At 35.4% G+C, this 17,844-nt stretch overlaps 1 protein-coding gene across 1 annotated transcript in view; it reads left to right on the forward strand.

Moving 5' to 3' along the window:
* cpo (RNA-binding protein) overlaps positions 1-10,986 on the forward strand; it is a 120,389-nt gene extending 109,403 nt beyond the window's left edge. Inside the window, exons 8-9 of the mRNA XM_074169658.1 lie at positions 898-1,078; positions 5,769-10,986. Coding sequence (XP_074025759.1) covers positions 898-1,078; positions 5,769-5,801 — 214 coding nt within the window. The 3' untranslated portion in view covers positions 5,802-10,986. The remainder of the gene's footprint in view (positions 1-897; positions 1,079-5,768) is intronic.
* The last annotated feature ends 6,858 nt before the right edge of the window (positions 10,987-17,844 follow it).

Below are 17,844 nucleotides of genomic sequence, written 5' to 3' on the forward strand. Positions count from 1 at the left end.
AGGAGTTCATAAACTCAGAAAACACCTTCTGATTGGCAGTAACCAGACGAACAAATGGTTAGTCAGGAAAGCCATGGATATGAAGTTCAACCGAGGAGATACTATGTTATTGCACCAGCTTCTGGAAGTAAAGGGAACCTTTTTCGAACTAAAATAGATTAAGAAAGGACCGCATTTGGTTACCAAGAAGACAAGTTACTTAGTTTATCGAATTCAGCTTCAATGAGCAAATTATTGATCTTCGATCTTCAACGCTATTGTGCTCCGGTACCATTTGGAGATCTTACTAAACATAACGTTGTAGCCCAAATGAAAATTTTGATGAAAAGTCACAACTAAATCAAATTTTTGTCAGACATCGACTATCATCATCTTTTCTATCTGGTTCATGTAGATAACCAGTCTTTGAATCATCTTTATTTAAAGTCGACCCATCTAAAGTACCCATAATGGTTCTGTTGTTGAACTGTTATATGCATTTGATTACGATTATGTTAACTTGATTGGTAATACATTTGCAGCATACAAATGCATTTTCAACATATTATTTTAGCGGAATGGAAAATTGGAGGAGAACAGGCAAGTATGTAAATTCAGCGATGTCGGATGCGCATTTTTAATCAGTTAATGACAACGAAACAGGTTTCGAATGGAACAGTGAGTGAATTCATTGGTGAATACACAACGCTGAATTTACTAACTTGACCAAAGTTTTCAGATTATCTCAGGTTGTCTAGGTTTAATGAAATTGAGAGTTTTCCAAACTATTTAGAAAGCATGCTAGCGATCCTTTGCCAACCCTCACCCCCACCCTTGTTTAACCTTCCGAACTCGGCAATACTATTAGGTAGCGCCCAAACACACTGAGCAGCACCTGTGTTGTGTTCTTGTGCACAGCTTTCCCGGCTTCTGCCGCCTACGCATGCACACCAAGGGTGGATCTCCTGTCGCCTTCATGGAGTACCAGGACGTGAGGTGCGCAGCGCACGTCATGGGTGCGCTTCAGGGTTCCTTTCTACTTTCCTCGGATCGCGGACCCATCCGTATCGAATACGCCAAAAGCAAAATGGCTGCAGAGGTCGGTTAATCACCCTATATGATAGAGCAATCAGTACGGAATAACCGATTGAGATTATATTTTCAGAAGATCAAAAGTCGGTTTCAATTGAATTGTGTCTGTCCAAATTAGTATTTTTTTCGTTTTTCAAATAAATTCGGACTGAAATACTTTCACTTCAAATAAAAAATAGTTTTCGTATGTCTGTCGATAATATGAAAGATCTGGTAGATATAGAAATGTGTTCAATTACTTGGAAGAAGAAGAATTTGGGTGCCGTATTCACTGAGAAAGATACAAAAAATGCTATATCAGTCTAATAACAAAATTTCATCATCATTTTTAGATATACTTATTTGAAAATTTAATATAAAACTGGTTTCCTGTCTAAACAAAATTGAACTCAGCCGTTGGCTGAGTCTTGCAAATAGAAAAATTCACAAAATTACGTCAAGACATTTGCAATCTTTTCTCATAAAATGCAATATTAAGAGTATCTCCGCAGATAATTCTAAAGACGATATAGTTATGTATCTAAAGAATAATAAAGATGCTTATAGTAAAAGAGCAATAAATTTACAGAATCAAGTCCCTTCGGTCCGAGATTTGGTTACCCTGTCTGTGAATGCTTTCTCAGCAATAAAATCGTTGATGATGGAAAGATGACAAATAACTACTTCATCCTAGAACTAATCACGATTGTGAAATGTTGAGACTCAAAGCTTTGTATTTAATATACTCTATTGGCTATATAGGCGTTCTTTCGTTTTCCTATATAGCTCTTTGTTACCTGTACCTGAGTCCATGCCTAAATAGTGTCACTATTTTTTTGGTTTGAATGCCGGCGATATTTGGAATTTCTTCCTGACGTTTTGCTGACGAGTGGCTAGCTTCTTCAGAGGTGTATACACCCTGAGTTAGTCTACGATGACTGGATATCACAGCTGCGTAAAGCGTATTTATGTTGATCCAGGTTGTTTGGTATGATAATAACTGTACCTAGATTAGGTAATTTGCGTAAAGCATGTTCATGTTGAACAGGTAGTCTGACATGATAATATCTGTACTTGGATTAGGTGAATTGCGTAAAGCATATTTATGTTGAACAGGTAGTCTGGCATGATAATACCTGTATCTAGATTAGGTAACCTGCGTAAAGCGTGTTCATGTTGAACAGGTAGTCTGACATGATAATACCTGTACCTAGATTAGGTAACCTGCGTAAAGCGTGTTCATGTTGAACAGGTAGTCTGGCATTATAATACCTGTACCTAGATTAGGTAACCTGCGTAAAGCGTGTTTATGTTGAACAGGTAGTCTGGCATGATGATACCTGCACCTAGATTAGGTTATTTGCTTGAAGCGTGTTTGTGTTGAAAAGGTAGTCTGGCATGATAATACCTGTACTTGGATTAGGTAAATTTCGTAAAGCGTTTTTATGTTGACTAAGATAGGCTGGTGTGATAATATATGTTCCTGGATTAGGTGAATTGCGTAAAGCGTATTTATGTTGAACAGGTAGTCTGGCATGATAATACCTGTACCTAGATTAGGTAACCTGCGTAAAGCGTGTTTATGTTGAACAGGTAGTCTGGCATGATGATACCTGTACCTAGATTAGGTAATCTGCGTAAAGCGTGTTCATGTTGAACAGGTAGTCTGGCATGATAATACCTGGACCTAGATTAGGTAACCTGCGTAAAGCGTGTTTATATTGAACAGGTAGTCTGGCATGATGATACCTGCACCTAGATTAGGTTATTTGCTTGAAGCGTGTTTGTGTTGAAAAGGTAGTCTGGCATGATAATACCTGTACTTGGATTAGGTGAATTAGTTTATGTTGTGATAATACCGATTCCTGCATTAGGTAAATTGCATAAAGTGTGTTCATGTTGAACAGGTAGTCTGGCTTAAAAATACCTGTACCTGGATTAGGAAAATTGCCTGAAGCGTGTTTATGTTGAAGAGGTAGTCTGGCATGATGATACATGTACCTTGATTAGATAATTGCGCTAAGCGTGTTTATGTTGACTAAGATAGTTTGGGGTGATAATACCAGTTCCTGGATTGAATATATCGAAAACATTCATCGACCATTTTGTACCCGCCGTCATGCTATTTGCTATTCTTGAACTTGGGTCACAGACAGAATTGGAAAATTCTTGGGAAACACAACATTAAAACAGTTTTCAAAACCACCAAGAAGATGAAACAAAGCCTCAGGTCTACTAAATACAAAAAAGACCCACTATCACCAGCAGGGGTATAAACATACCGTGCTTTTGTGTGAAGGTAAACATCGGAACTACCAAATGATCCATGGGAACAAGGCTGAAGGAGCATGGAAGATTCTGCAGACTAGGCCAAACAGACAAGTCGGCTGTGGCGGAACACGCACTCATTGAAGGAAACCACATGATTCTATTTAAAAACACGAATTGCCGACTGGTACGGGAGGCAATAGAGATCCACAAATACACGGATAATAGCAAGCAGTATGACGGCAGGTAGAAAATTGTCGACGAATGTTATTTTAATATACCTAATCCAGGTACAGGTATTATCACACCAGACTATCTGGGTCAACATAAATACGCTTCACGCAGCCGGGATATCCAGTCATCGGAGATTAACTCGGAATGTATAAAAAATCGACGTCCTTCAAACCCGAAAAACAGTGAGACTGAAAACCTCGGCCGCGAAAGTCTTAACCATTTTGTCATGTCTAAACATATTGTATCAGTTATAAATTGAGTGACACTTTGTGTGAATCATGCAGTTGAATGACTTCTCCATTTCAAAAAATATATCAACTCTAAGCACAACATTTCAACGAAAATCCTTAAAGTGGTCTAACATTTGACCTGTTAAATATAAATTAGTATATACGTATAATCTTCAGGGTAATTCAATTTTCCCCCCAGCTGGAAGGATCAGTTTGGAAGATATAGAAGAAAGTTTTAGGAAAAACGTAGGATTAATATCGATTTTTGAAAATAAAATTGTTAGTTTTCCATAGCGTAAACAGGTCCAAATTTCATTTCGTATTAAAGAAGGTTTACATAAGACTCACTTTTTCTAGATATTCTTTTAGACTCCGATCTCCTTTACACTCTCTCTTGAAGAGAAACTTTGGATACACCTTTTTGAGCAAACTGAATTGAATAGGCAGGTGTACCCACATTGTGATTCTCCGTTGTAAGGAAAATTATTCTTAATAAACATACCGGTATATTTTAAGGGTATATTTTCGGACGCTGAAATTTTGTATGTAGGCTCGTTTCATGTTGTAGATGTACAATAAGAAAGAATTTTTAAATATTCCAACTGGGACGCCAGCCGCAAGAAAAAAAAGCGCATCCATAAAACAATAGTATCTTTGCATCACTCTTTCTCCATGCCCTCATATTTCCGGTGGGTGAATTTATATTCAGTATCAGCATTGCACCCGTGCAGAGCCGGGCGGGCCAGTAATTTATATGGTAGTATTATTTTTATTTTTTTTTTTGAAAAGCACATTGCAGTAAGTTCTATATTATATTTAAAACACGATTGACAATTCATTCATGGTTTCAGAAATTCGCTAAAAGTATTATAGTACATATGGAAACATATAAATGAATCAATGGAAATTCTCACATGTTCCGTACTGACTGCCCTCTTATTGATTCTTCTTTCATTTATTGCGTCACCTGTAGGCTTCTTAGAGTTATTTTATTTTCTGTTGGGTGTTACAGAGCACTGACTGATTTGACTACCATCATGATGAAGTGCGTGATGAAAAAAGGAATTTCATAACAAATATATTTATTGGTTTCTCCACTTTATCTTAAAAAAAACTTTGAAATTGAGAAGCTCTCTAAACTCGGTAAGTTGTCGAAAAGGATTTAAATTGAGAGCTGAAGTCGGATATTGATAAATTTTATAGTACCTATGCCTTGCGGTGTCAAATGACATCACAATTGTCATTGACACCCGTTGGAATTCTGCCGAAGAGATTGAAAGTAAAAGTAATATATTTTTCCCAGGAAGTTTTCATAGAGTATCCAATTTAAAGATAACAGGTTGAGGTCAATACAAGCTCCTTTTTCTTTAGCCAACAACAAAAAATTGTGTAGCTGATTGACGCTCACAAGAGAAATGAAGCAGGGAATAAAAAACATTTCTCGCAGCTTTTTCCCAAGGGGGTTACCACCTTTGAGTTGTATTCCATCCCGCAAAGAGGCTACATTGCCTGAAACAAAGACTTAGTTCTTTTCACTAATCAGGTTTCGAGAATTTTTTTTCAAAAAATGTTTAACAAGATGAAAATCATACGCAATGTTTATATGGATAAATACAGTGTGATTATTGATGACGCTGAGTTGTAGAATGCAATAGATTTTTATTTTGTTGAAATTGTTGGAAATTCCTTTTCTCAGCGTGTATCTAAGATATACCAATTGTGGTCCATGTATTCGATTATGCTTAAATGTTTAGCAGTTATTTTTAATGTGCTTCGATTCTACCACAGTCCCGAAAGAGATCTTTCTGATCTATGAAAAATGTTTCAAATAAGTGAAATTGGCGTTTTTTTTCTGGTTTAAAAGGATTACTTTCGGGATTTTAAATCACTGTTTTACCTTTTGGAGCTGAACTTTCGTTGAAGAATCAAACGTTCTCTCCAACTAGATACATTTCCGTTATCTAATCTATCAATATTATTTTCTAGGGAACAAAAGGAGAAGAAAATGGACAATCTTAATTCTTACATGTCTCTGAGCACTTGACAGAGAACATTGATGATGACAGGACACTGCTGAAGAGTCCAGACTAAGACGGCTATTGTTGAATCGACACTTTCTAGAGAAAACTTAATCTATCTCTGTTAACTGTTGTAGTTGTACTGTTTAGAAGATATACAGGACATTGATTATTGAAGTGATAATTTTAAGTGAACTGTATCAAGCTAAATTTGATCAGATTGCTTCAATACTTTGTATCTTGATATAAAATGGAGATAAGCTAAACCAAAGGTGCCCTAAAAGTTAAGTTTTAGATCTTATTATATTTCAGTTTCCCGAAGATTTTTCAAATGGAAAGTATTCAGGAAATGGCAATTTCTTTCTTTTCAAGTTTTCTTTACGTATAGTTTGGGTTGAAAAAGTATTTCTAATTTAATATATTTTGTTAAAAATAATAGCAATAAACCAATGATGATTCACATTCTTGTGGGTGAAGCTACGGATAAAAATGTAAACATATCATTAACTGTGTAGCAGTGGTACACCAGCGGCAGAATTGAAACAGAGTGTTGCCCAACCCAGTGCGTGGACAAAATTTTTGTATTCTTTAAAATTACAGATATGACCTATATTTTTAATTATTTTATGTATCTTCAGTATTCAAGACTTAACAGTGTTTCTGGTTATCTATTTTCTTATTCGGCGAAAAAGCACTTTAAGAAAAGAGTAGTAATTCTTTTCCAAAAGATTTTCATAAGTGCATCCAGAAAGCACGAAACTGTTTGCAGTTAGGAAAGTTTCTTATTATTGCTGTGTAAAGATACATGTATTTCCGATATCCAAAGAATTCATATCAACTCCTTTATTATTTCGTAGACATGTATAAATGAGGTAAATTTAGTGTAAGCTGTAGATCATAAGGATACTAAATAGTCAATTTTAATTCTATATGTCTAACACGAAAATTTCAGGATTGAAAAAATATTCAGTTAAAAAAATTGTTGGAACATCAACAAGCATTCGCTTTATTGAAAAGACAACCAACAGTCAATTGTTTCTGGGTAATTTTGAAGTAGTGGAAATAAGTTTAGGAGAATTTCCTCTCCTGTCCTCGCACTATTTGAGCCCAGTGTAAAACTGAAACATTCTGCCCAATTCATTAGAGTAATTAAAGAGAAAAAGCTCTTTATTTTCAAACATTAATTTTTGATAACTTAAATTTAAAGATAGATGAGCTTTTGCTTACTTCTAGATACCTTAATAGTAATATGAGCATTTGTTATCTTGCAAATTTGAAAAAAGAGTAAGTTATATTAATGAAAACTTAAAAAAATGTATAGTTTGTAGATTAGACTCTAAATGTGTTTTTAGGTCAAGTTAATATTACTTATTAGACCTCCACAAGGACTTATGTACCTATATTATCATTAACAGGGTATTGAAAAGAAACTCGTATGGAGCACTTGACCTATTCGTCATTTATGCTTATTCAATTTTCACCGTGACTCAATGTTACTTCGAATCAAGTTTTAAATGTCAGGAATCAGTTGAGTAACATTTTTCAGTGAAGTATATATATCCACTATTTCGGTGTTTTTGTTTTAATGCTCTGTTGTGTTCCAGCACAATAATGAAGTTATGAAAGTGATAAGTAGCACAATCAGCTTACGACCGTCAATTACCTACGAAATTCTAAATTAAGTAGAAAAGTGTAAACCGTCTCACTGTTGCATAAGAAATATCACTTCATCTTAATATGGGTACATAATAATTGTTTTACCAAAGTTTTAAGTTAGATAAATCCTAATATATCAACATATTTATTCACGATAAGTTGTATTTTTATTACTAATAGCATTAATGTATTATTTTTTATATAATTTTATAATTTTTTACATCCATACTAACTGCTGATACATCAGTCGAAAAATGTATAATGTTGAATTGGTAATTCTCTAAGTAGTTTATATTCAATAGTGTAGTGCTTTTTGTGTGAAGTTTATGTGATATATCTATTACTATCATTATTGTAGTTGTATTTCATAGGTTTGGGGTTAACATCCCACACAAAGTAGGTAATAACCAGAATATACAGTCAACAGGACTAATACTGTAGACTATTCATTTTTCGATTATTTACAATCAATTCCTTGAATCTCAAATTATTTTCAATGTTATCAATTTCAAATGTCTCAAAAAATTTTAATGGGTTTCAAATTCAAAGTTCAACAATTGGTTTGATGATCCAAAATATTTGAAACATTTGTTCAAATAATGGAAATCAGTTATAGGCAAGGACAATTTCTCTGATATGCAGAACTTTTTAATTTTAATTTTTTGCCCAAGCTACAACGGGCACCCGACCGTGTTTTTGGTTTTTTCTAAAAACAGTAGGTACCAAAGAGATATTTAGGAGCGTTAAAAGTATAAGTGAAACACCATGTTGACTCTATATCCTGGTCCAAACTGCAGATAACAAACATATCGCCCACTCGATTTAGGTTTTTCCTGAGAAAGTGAAAACTAAAATAAGGACTGGGCGATTGTTCTGCGTCTTGTTTCCGTCCAAACATGTCTTGAAGACATGTTGAAGCTCAATGCGAGCATGGGTATGGTGGGTGCGGATCTAGGTGATCAAGCTGGATCAACCAGCTGTTTTTGGGACTATATAAAACATATCAGCTTAATTATTGATAAATTATAATACCTGTTATATGCAATCCGACCTTTAAATGTCGTCTTGTAACTGTGTTTTTTATCTTCAGAGTTATGTGTGAAATTATATGTTCTCAAAGAAATTGTGGAAACATTTTTTATGTCTGCTGCTGAGCTTCAACAGATTCCTGAAGAAAAGATTATGATTATGATTTTTCAAATAAGTCAATGATCTATATTCATTATCCTATTGGAAATGTTGCATAGGTAATACAAGTGGTTCTACTTCAGTAGGTCTTTCCCTAAGTAATTTTTTGTGCAAGCGTTAAAAAAGAAATTTGGAGCCGAATGGCTACCGATTGCCATGTTATTTTTGTAGTTCAAATAGTGTCTCCAGAAGTATTGATATGATTTCTACATAGATCGTGAAATCAAATTGAATATTTTTTAGTGATCATGGGTCCATAAACCAATTAAAAAAATACTTCGCGGTATTAAAATAAGATGTTTCTATGTAAAAAGAAATGTATCCAAAAATGTATGAGCATACTGGATGTTTCATTTAAAATTCCGAAGTTAAGGTAAATTTCTGTGACACTAAAGTCACTAAAAAAATGTTTTTGATCCAGTCGGTACATATTGTGATACCATTTGAGCTACCAAAATTCCATATTGACACCAGGAAAGACCAAAAGGTTATAGGGGTGAGCCTGGATCGGTTTACACCAGTTGTAATAGTCACATCAGTATTTCTCTGGAAGAGAATGAATGACTCCCTAGTATATTTTGATAAATCTTTATTTTCTCTCTGTTGAGGTTTTGCATGCATGGTACTAAATTTATGATGTGATAAACTTATCAACGGTATTATAAACTAGCCACAATCGCCTTCTCTGCTTTAGGTAATAGGTTTATAATAATAAACACCACTTTCTAAACATATCATGATCTGTGCCCCTTGTCAAGTGACATCTTAAATTTTAGCAATTAATAATATAATAAAAAAAGATTTGATAATATTTAAGATATGAGTATGAATTTACAAAAAATTATTCATAATAAAAATGATCTGAAACTTTTATGATGGTGAATAAATTACCAAAAATGGAATTTTTCCGCGTTTTCTCTCGTCTACAATATAACGAGGCAATAAGCTTGTATCTCTTAATATTTCTGATAGTTTTAAGTTTCCTTCTTTGGTTACCATTTGTTAGAAGGAACGGTAGATGTGGGTTCATATCATTGGATCGAATTGAATTTTATTTCGGTAGATTATTTACCATATCAGTTATAGGCCACTTGTCAGTATTCCTTCTACAAAGTATGTTGAGGAGTTCAATGCATCCTCGGTATTTTATAGACTTGCTTAAATTTCACTTTGAAAAATTAATTTGCAGTCTGTACAATGTGGTAGATCCTTGTTTCGCAGATAACATGTCGTGAGTGACAAGAAATAATTTTTTTCAACCATCTCACTCAAGTTGAATGTAGGTTGATTATGCTATGTTACATGGTTGGGACAAATGACCATTGCAGTCGATGCCTTTGACACCAAAAAAAGATTGATAATACGAAGTGATATCTCCATAGAAAGGTAATTTAAAGCACTGATCTTTAACTACCCCGTTCATTCACTTTGTGAAAGTTTAAATTCAGATCATAGTTTTGTTTCGAAAAGATTGGGTATCGTTAAAAAAATTGAAATTTGAATTTGAAGTTACATTTTCAAAAGGGTGTAATACAAGTTTATTAGTGATTGGCTTCAGGCAGGATCAAATCCAAGTCATCAGTTCAGCAATTGTTTTAATTGTTTAAACTTGATGCTTTTGAGATAGTAATTTTGATAAGTTACTTCTAGTTTCAAAAAGAAAGTGCTATAAAATACCGTTGCACCAAGATATCACTACCTCTTACCTGGTATTGCATCACTTTTTGAATTGAAGAACTAATAGCTCAGAGGATTTCTAAAAACTAGCCTGAATAAAATTTTACAGTGATCTTTTTTTTCTTCATCACTTTCAGAAACTTCAGAGTTAATATCCGAACATTACTTGTGCTCAGGAATGAGCTACTTCAAATTTTCATCTGACAAATGGCCTGTACTGATGCTGTCTGCCTGGTATAAACAGGCGATAGCAGAAAGTGTATTGAGCTGCTGAGTAGCTTGTTTCTGTGAACCAGCAAGCAATCAGTGAGGACAACGAGGTTCTCGTACCTAGCCTTAGTAGTCCTGTCGACCAGGGAATGCATATCTTTATTGTAATAATGAAAACAGTAGGCGTCGTAAACTTAGTTTAATGTAAAATGTGTTGAAAAAATTGTTGGTCTAGAAATATAAGTACAACTGAACAACATAATGAGTATCGACCTTCTTTTCTGGTCGTTTATATTGTTGATACTAGTCAGATATTGGTATAACCCACCCCACCATCTTGCCCCTCTTATTCAGAAAGAAGCATTCCATACAAAGATTGTATTACCTGACAACGTACTTAGTTATAAAAAATTGTATAGGGTCCAAATGATGGGAAAATAAATATGTATTACATGTTTTTTTGTTTCTCTTACATAATCCTTTCCAACTTGAAATGGGTTGACCATTACCACATTCTTACAAATGAATCCATGAGAAAATAATTGATATAGAGTATAGAGTATTCAACCCCATGTTTCTGGGCATGTTCGTTCATGTCTCCATGATTGACACAACTTCTAATAAGGGCTTGTTCTACCATGTGCCCAGTGCATAATAATAATAATAATACGTCTTTATTCACCATAAAAATACAAATGGAATAGACAAAAATTAAATAAAACAGTATACAGGAACAAGAACAAAAAAAGAAAAAAAAACTTCCAGTATATGGTGAATAGGCGGAGTATCAGCCAAGGCCGATTTTCAACTCAACCTGCGTCGCGTCGCACTCGAGCAGTCAAATCGCATGCTGAATGCTGTTGTAACTTTTGTCAAATAGCCAAACCAGTTAACTTGAATAATGTTACTCACCAAAAAAATGAGGAGAGTGATAAATTCTTTAAGAAAATGAAAAAAATTCCAACAGATGGCTCCAGTTATATATAGACTTCTATGGAATCCTTAGTTCAAACTAATGAAGCAATGCTTAAAGCAGAAATTTCTTAAACACGACTGCACGACTGTTTTGACAAGTGGAAAATAATAAACTAAGTATCATATTTCATTAGTTCAAACTGAGTATTTCATAGCTGTGAGTGGGAAGGTCACAAAGTAACAATCTCAGGAACCCGACTGTTTTGACAGGTGGATTCAAAGTCCTTTATGAATTCAATCAAATAATTTCATTTTATGGTGCTTTCAATATTCAATTCCAACAGATGGTCCTATGGAATACTTAGCTCAAACGAATTAAACAACAAAGTGACGATCTCAGAACCACGACTGTCTTGACAGGTGGATTCAAAATCCTTTACGAATTCAATCAAATATTACAATTTTATAACGCAGTCAATGTATCCAAATCCAAAAAATGGTCCCACTTATAGACCGCTATGGAATACTTAGCTCAAAGGAATTAAACAACAAAGCGACGATTTCAGAACAACGACTGTCTTGACAGGTCTATTCGAAATCCTTTACGAATTCAATCAAATATTCCTATTTTATAACGCAGTCAATATATCCAAACCCATCAGATGGCCCCACATATAGACCGCTATGGAATACTTAGCTCGAACGAATTAAACAACAAAGCAACGATCTCAGCTCAGAACATTAGTCAGGGAAGCTATGGATTATACTGTAGACGACCCCTCCCGATATAGAAGGCCCCGACACTCTATCGAATGAGGCCCCCCTATATCTTCCGTTGAAAGATGAACAACGTTTTCATCCAATTCACCCCATCCAGGCAGGGGTACACCGTGAAAGGCGGTACTGATGTCTGAGGACACTCATGCCGCCATACCATTAACACCCACATCAGTCATGACCCGTTTGTCCTTCTGGCAAATATCAGTTCAAAGGGTAAGGGAGCCAGGCTCCAACCTGACTAAATTCAAGATGACTTTCACCATCAGCTCAGAACCACGACTGTTTCGACAGGTGTAAAATTAACTAGGTATCATATTTCATTAGTTCAAACTAAGTAATCCATAGCTGTGGGTGGAAGGGTCACAAATTAACAATCTCAGAACCACAACTGTCTTGACAGGTGGATTCAAAATCCTTTATGAATTCAATCAAATATTTCTATTTCATGGTGCATTTAATTTTAAATTCCAACAGATGGCTCCACTTATAGACAGCTATGGAATACTTAGCTGGAACGAATTAAACAACGCTCTTTATATGTGATGGTAGAAGGTTAACAAAGCAACGATCTCAGAACCACGACTGTTTTAACAGGTGGATTCAAAATCCTTTACGAATTCAATCAAATATGCCTATTTTATCTCGCAGTCAATATATTCAATTCCAACAGATGGCCCCACTTATAGACCGCTATGGAATACTTAGCTGGAACGAATTAAACAACGCTCTTTTTCGTGAAGGGCGGCACTGATGTCTGACGACTTCATGGCGTCAACATCCCCTCAGTCATGAACCCATTTGTCCTTCTTCGACAAAGATCAGCCAAAAGGGTAAGGGAGCTGGGCTCCAACCTGAACAAACTCAAGACGATGTGCAGGGATGGTGGAAGGTTAACAAAGCAACGATCTCAGAACCACGACTGTTTTGGAAGGTGGATTCAAAATCCTTTACGAATTCAATCAAATATTCCTATTTTACTAAGCAATCAATATATCTAAATCGAACAGATGTCCCCACTTATAAACCGCAATGGAATACTTAGCTCGAACGAATTAAACAACGCTCTTTAGATGGGAAGGTGGGAGGAGGTAACAAAGCAACGATCTTAGAACCACGACTGTCTTGACAGGCGGATTCAAAATCCTTTACGAATTCAATCAATTATTTCTATTTTATAACGCAGTCAATGTATCCAATTCCAACAGATGGCCCCACTTATAGACCGCAACAGAATACTTAGCTCGAACGAATTAAACAACGGTCTCTAGATGGGAAGGTGGAACGATCTTAGAACCACGACTGTCTTGACGGCGGATTCAAAATCCTTTACGAATTCAATCAATTATTTCTATTTTATAACGCAGTCAATATATCCAATTCCAACAGATGGCCCCACTTATAGACCGCAACGGAATACTTAGCTCGAACGAACTAAACAACGCTCTTTAGATGGAAGGTGGGAGGGGTTAAGCAACGATCTTGGAACCACGACTGTCTTGACGGCGGATTCAAAATCCTTTACGAATTCAATCAATTATTTCTATTTTATTACGCAGTCAATATATCCAATTCCAACAGATGGCCCCACTTATAGACCGCAACGGAATACTTAGCTCGAACGAATTAAACAACGCTCTTTAGATGGGAAGGTGGGAGGGGTTAAGCAACGATCTTTGAACCACGACTGTCTTGACGGCAGATTCAAAATCCTTTACGAATTCAATCATTTCTATTTTATAACGCAGTCAATATATCCAATTCCAACAGATGGCCCCACTTATAGACCGCAACGGAATACTTAGCTCGAACGAATTAAACAACGCTCTTTAGATGGGAAGGTGGAACGATCTTGGAACCACGATTGTCTTGACGGCGGATTCAAAATCCTTTACGAATTCAATCATTTCTATTTTATAACGCAGTCAATATATCCAATTCCAACAGATGGCCCCACTTATAGACCACAACGGAATACTTAGCTCGAACGAATTAAACAACGCTCTTTAGATGGGAAGGTGGGAGGGGTTAAGCAACGATCTTGGAACCACGACTGTCTTGACGGCGGATTCAAAATCCTTTACGAATTCAATCATTTCTATTTTATAACGCAGTCAATATATCCAATTCCAACAGATGGCCCCACTTATAGACCGCAACGGAATACTTAGCTCGAACGAATTAAAACAACGCTCTTTAGATGGGAAGGAGGGAGGGGGTAACAAAGCAACGATCTCAGAACCGCGACTGTTTCGACAGGTGGATTCAAAATCCTTCACGAATTCTCCACTTGTACAGGACAGTTGTGGTTCCTAAATTTTTGCTTTGAGCGTTGATTAATTCGTTCGTACTGAGTATTCCATAGCTGTTTATAAGTGGGGCCATCTGTTGGAATTGGATGTTGACCGCATTATAAAATAGGAATATCTGAATGTATAAAGGATTTTGAATCCACAGTCGTGGTTCTAAGATCGTTGCTTTGTTACCCTCCCCACCTTCCCATCTAAAGAGCGTTGTTTAATTCGTTCGAGCTAAGTATTCCATTGCTGTTTATAAGTGGGGCCATCTGTTGGATTTAGAAATATTGACTGCTTTGTAAAATAGGAATATTTGATTGAATTCATGAAGAATTTTGAATCCATCTGTCAAAATAGTCGTGGTTCTGAGATTGTTGCTTTGTTAACCTTCCACCATCTCTAGAGAGCGTTGTTTAATTCGTTCCAGCTAAGTATTCCATAGCGGTCTATAAGTGGGGCCATCTGTTGGAATTGGATATTGACTGAATCATAAATGAGGGATATCTGAATATATAAAGGATTTTCAATCCACCTGTAAACAGTCGTGGTTGATTGTTGCTTTGTAACCCTCCCATCATCCTATCTAAACAGCGTTGATTAATTCGTTCGAGCTAAGTGTACCATTACAGTCTATAAGTGGGGCCATCTGTTGGATTTAGATATAATGACTGCTTTATAAAATAGGGATGTTTGATTGAATTTATAAAGGATCTTGAATCCACCTGTCAATTCAGTCGTGGTTCCGAGATCATTCCACAGCTATGGAATACATATGTCGAACTAATGAAATTTAGGATAGAATAGAAATTTAGAATAAAAATTTATTTATACTGAACAACAAACATAATAGTTTCCACTTACATGATGTACAGTTTTTTCAAAAGTGCCTTACATATAGTATTCATTGAATACCATTGATACAGTTAAAATCTATATAAAATATTACAATATAAAACAGTAAATAATAAAATGGCCGTAAAAAGATTCAGACACATTTGAGCATTCGGAGGAGTTGTCCCTCTCTAATACTGAATATATCCAGTTCACAGTTCCTCGCCATTTTGTTAACTGTTTCGAGACATTGTTGAAGAAGAGACAAATTGTTTGAGATACGAAACAGATTGTCTCTTCTTCTCAGTCTTACGTCAGGTACAATAAAATCAATATTATAGAGAATTTCAGGTACTTTCAGTTTTCTAAGAATGTTAAAAACAAAAATTACTTCCGAGGACTCACGGTGGTCTTTCAATGGTTGCATGTTAAATTCTTGTATTTGGCTAGAATATGATATAAATAAAGGCCAAACATTGTGTTTTCTGGAAAAGAGTGTTCTCAATAATCGTTTCTGGACTTTTTCTATAGTTTCAGAATATAAAAAGGTCTTTGGATTCCAAATGACACAACCATATTCCAGCTTAGAACGAACAATGGAGTTGAAGAGTAACAAACAAGTATCGTGATTGAATTCACGGCTAGATCTTAAGATAAAGCTCATTTTTCTATAACATTCATATACTAAGTATTCAATGTGCCCAGAGAAACTGAATACACCAGTAAAAATGATCCCGAGATCTTTCATCTCATTGATTTTCTGTAAATTGGTATGATTAATGAAATAATCCTTGATAGTAGGTGACTTCTTTCGTGTGAAACTCATTATTTTGCATTTAGTTTCGTTGAGAGATAGGTCAGATACTGAAAAGTAAGTAGATAGATTATTGAGATCATCTTGAAGCATATCAGAATCTTTTTCGCTTTCAATTTTTCTAAACAGCTCGAGATCATCGGCATATAGGAGAAATTGATAATGCCCGATATACCGAGAAATGTCATTAACAAATAACACGAAAAGAAGAGGTCCCAAAATCGAGCCCTGCGGAACTCCCGAAGTAGCGGTGGATTTGAAGGAAGATACGTTGTTAAACTGTACGAACTGTATTCTGTCGAATGCCTTGGCCAGGTCAATGTATATAACGTCTATTTGATAGCCATTTTTTATTCCATCCGTAACAAAGTTACTAAATGCGCATAAATTGGTAATGGTAGATTCATTACGAATAAAGCCATGCTGTTGGTCTATTATTACTGAGTCCACGTGATTGTATACTCGATTATATATTACCCGTTCAAATATCTTCGACAAAGCTGGTAAGACTGTTATAGGTCTGTAGTTTCTTACATTGTTGTTATTGCCGTTTTTGTTAATGGGGGTAACTTTGACAATTTTGAGAAAGCTTGGAAAACGATTTTCTTTCAGAGAAAGATTGAATATCAATGTCAGTGGTTGCTTTAACAAGTCACAGTAAGCCTTGAAAAAGTAGGCTGGAATGCCATCGATTCCAATGGCTGCTTTAGGTTTCAGTGTCTCAATAGCATTTTCAACCTCTTGTTCCTTAATATCATCAATTTCAATGATGTCTAGGTCGTACTCAGGAACTAGTGTGGGGTTTACCGGCACACCGCTATTCGTGAAAGTTGATTTGAAGAAAGTAGCAAAACCGTCTGCAATATCCTTATCATTGAATAATTCATCATTATCATAAGTGAATCTGTTAGCAACAGCACAGTTTCTTCGACATTCCTTAATATAAGCCCAGAATTTTTTGGGATCGCTCTGAAACTCTCTCTATTTCTTTTATATAGGATTCATAACACAAATTATGCGAACGTTTCACATCCATTCTGAGTTCGTTGTATTTTTCTTTATAATAATATTTTTTTGACTTTTTTCTCATTATTTTGAAAACGTGTTCTTTTAATTTTGTGCACGAGTTCTTTTGAGAACCATGCGGGAAATCGATTCTGGATGAAAGTATTTATTTTTCAAGCATTTCTCAAAAACGGCCTTCAGGCAATCATAGAAAATATCTACACATCCGTCGACATTATCCATACATAGAATATCTATCCACGAAAGTTGAGATATTATTCTATAGAACTCCACAAAGTTTCCCCTCCTGAAGTCAAATGCAGTAGCGTGCTCATCTATAGGACGATTCGGTGAACATTATTTCGAGAGTTGGATGGTAGTTATCCAACCGCACTAAGGGCGTTTCACATTCGCTCACAGTCGCTTCCGTGATATTTGTTAATATTAAGTCTAAAGTATTGGAGCCAGTAGATATATCATTTATGAAATATATATCAATATATATTGAACTTGAATATACTCACACATGATGGAATGGATTAATCTCGCTTTTGATGATCCGTTTCTCAAGTTATATTTCGAATTAGTTATTTCATAGACATTGAAGTCACCCACTAACAACAACTTTGAGCTCATTACAATTTTCCAGGGATTCAGAAAACTGTTCATATACC

Source organism: Leptinotarsa decemlineata, unplaced genomic scaffold (genome assembly GCF_025532065.1).
Source record: "Leptinotarsa decemlineata unplaced genomic scaffold, Ldec_3_MD MMD2_P_RNA_scaffold_5, whole genome shotgun sequence".
Taxonomy (NCBI): Eukaryota; Metazoa; Arthropoda; class Insecta; order Coleoptera; family Chrysomelidae; genus Leptinotarsa; species Leptinotarsa decemlineata.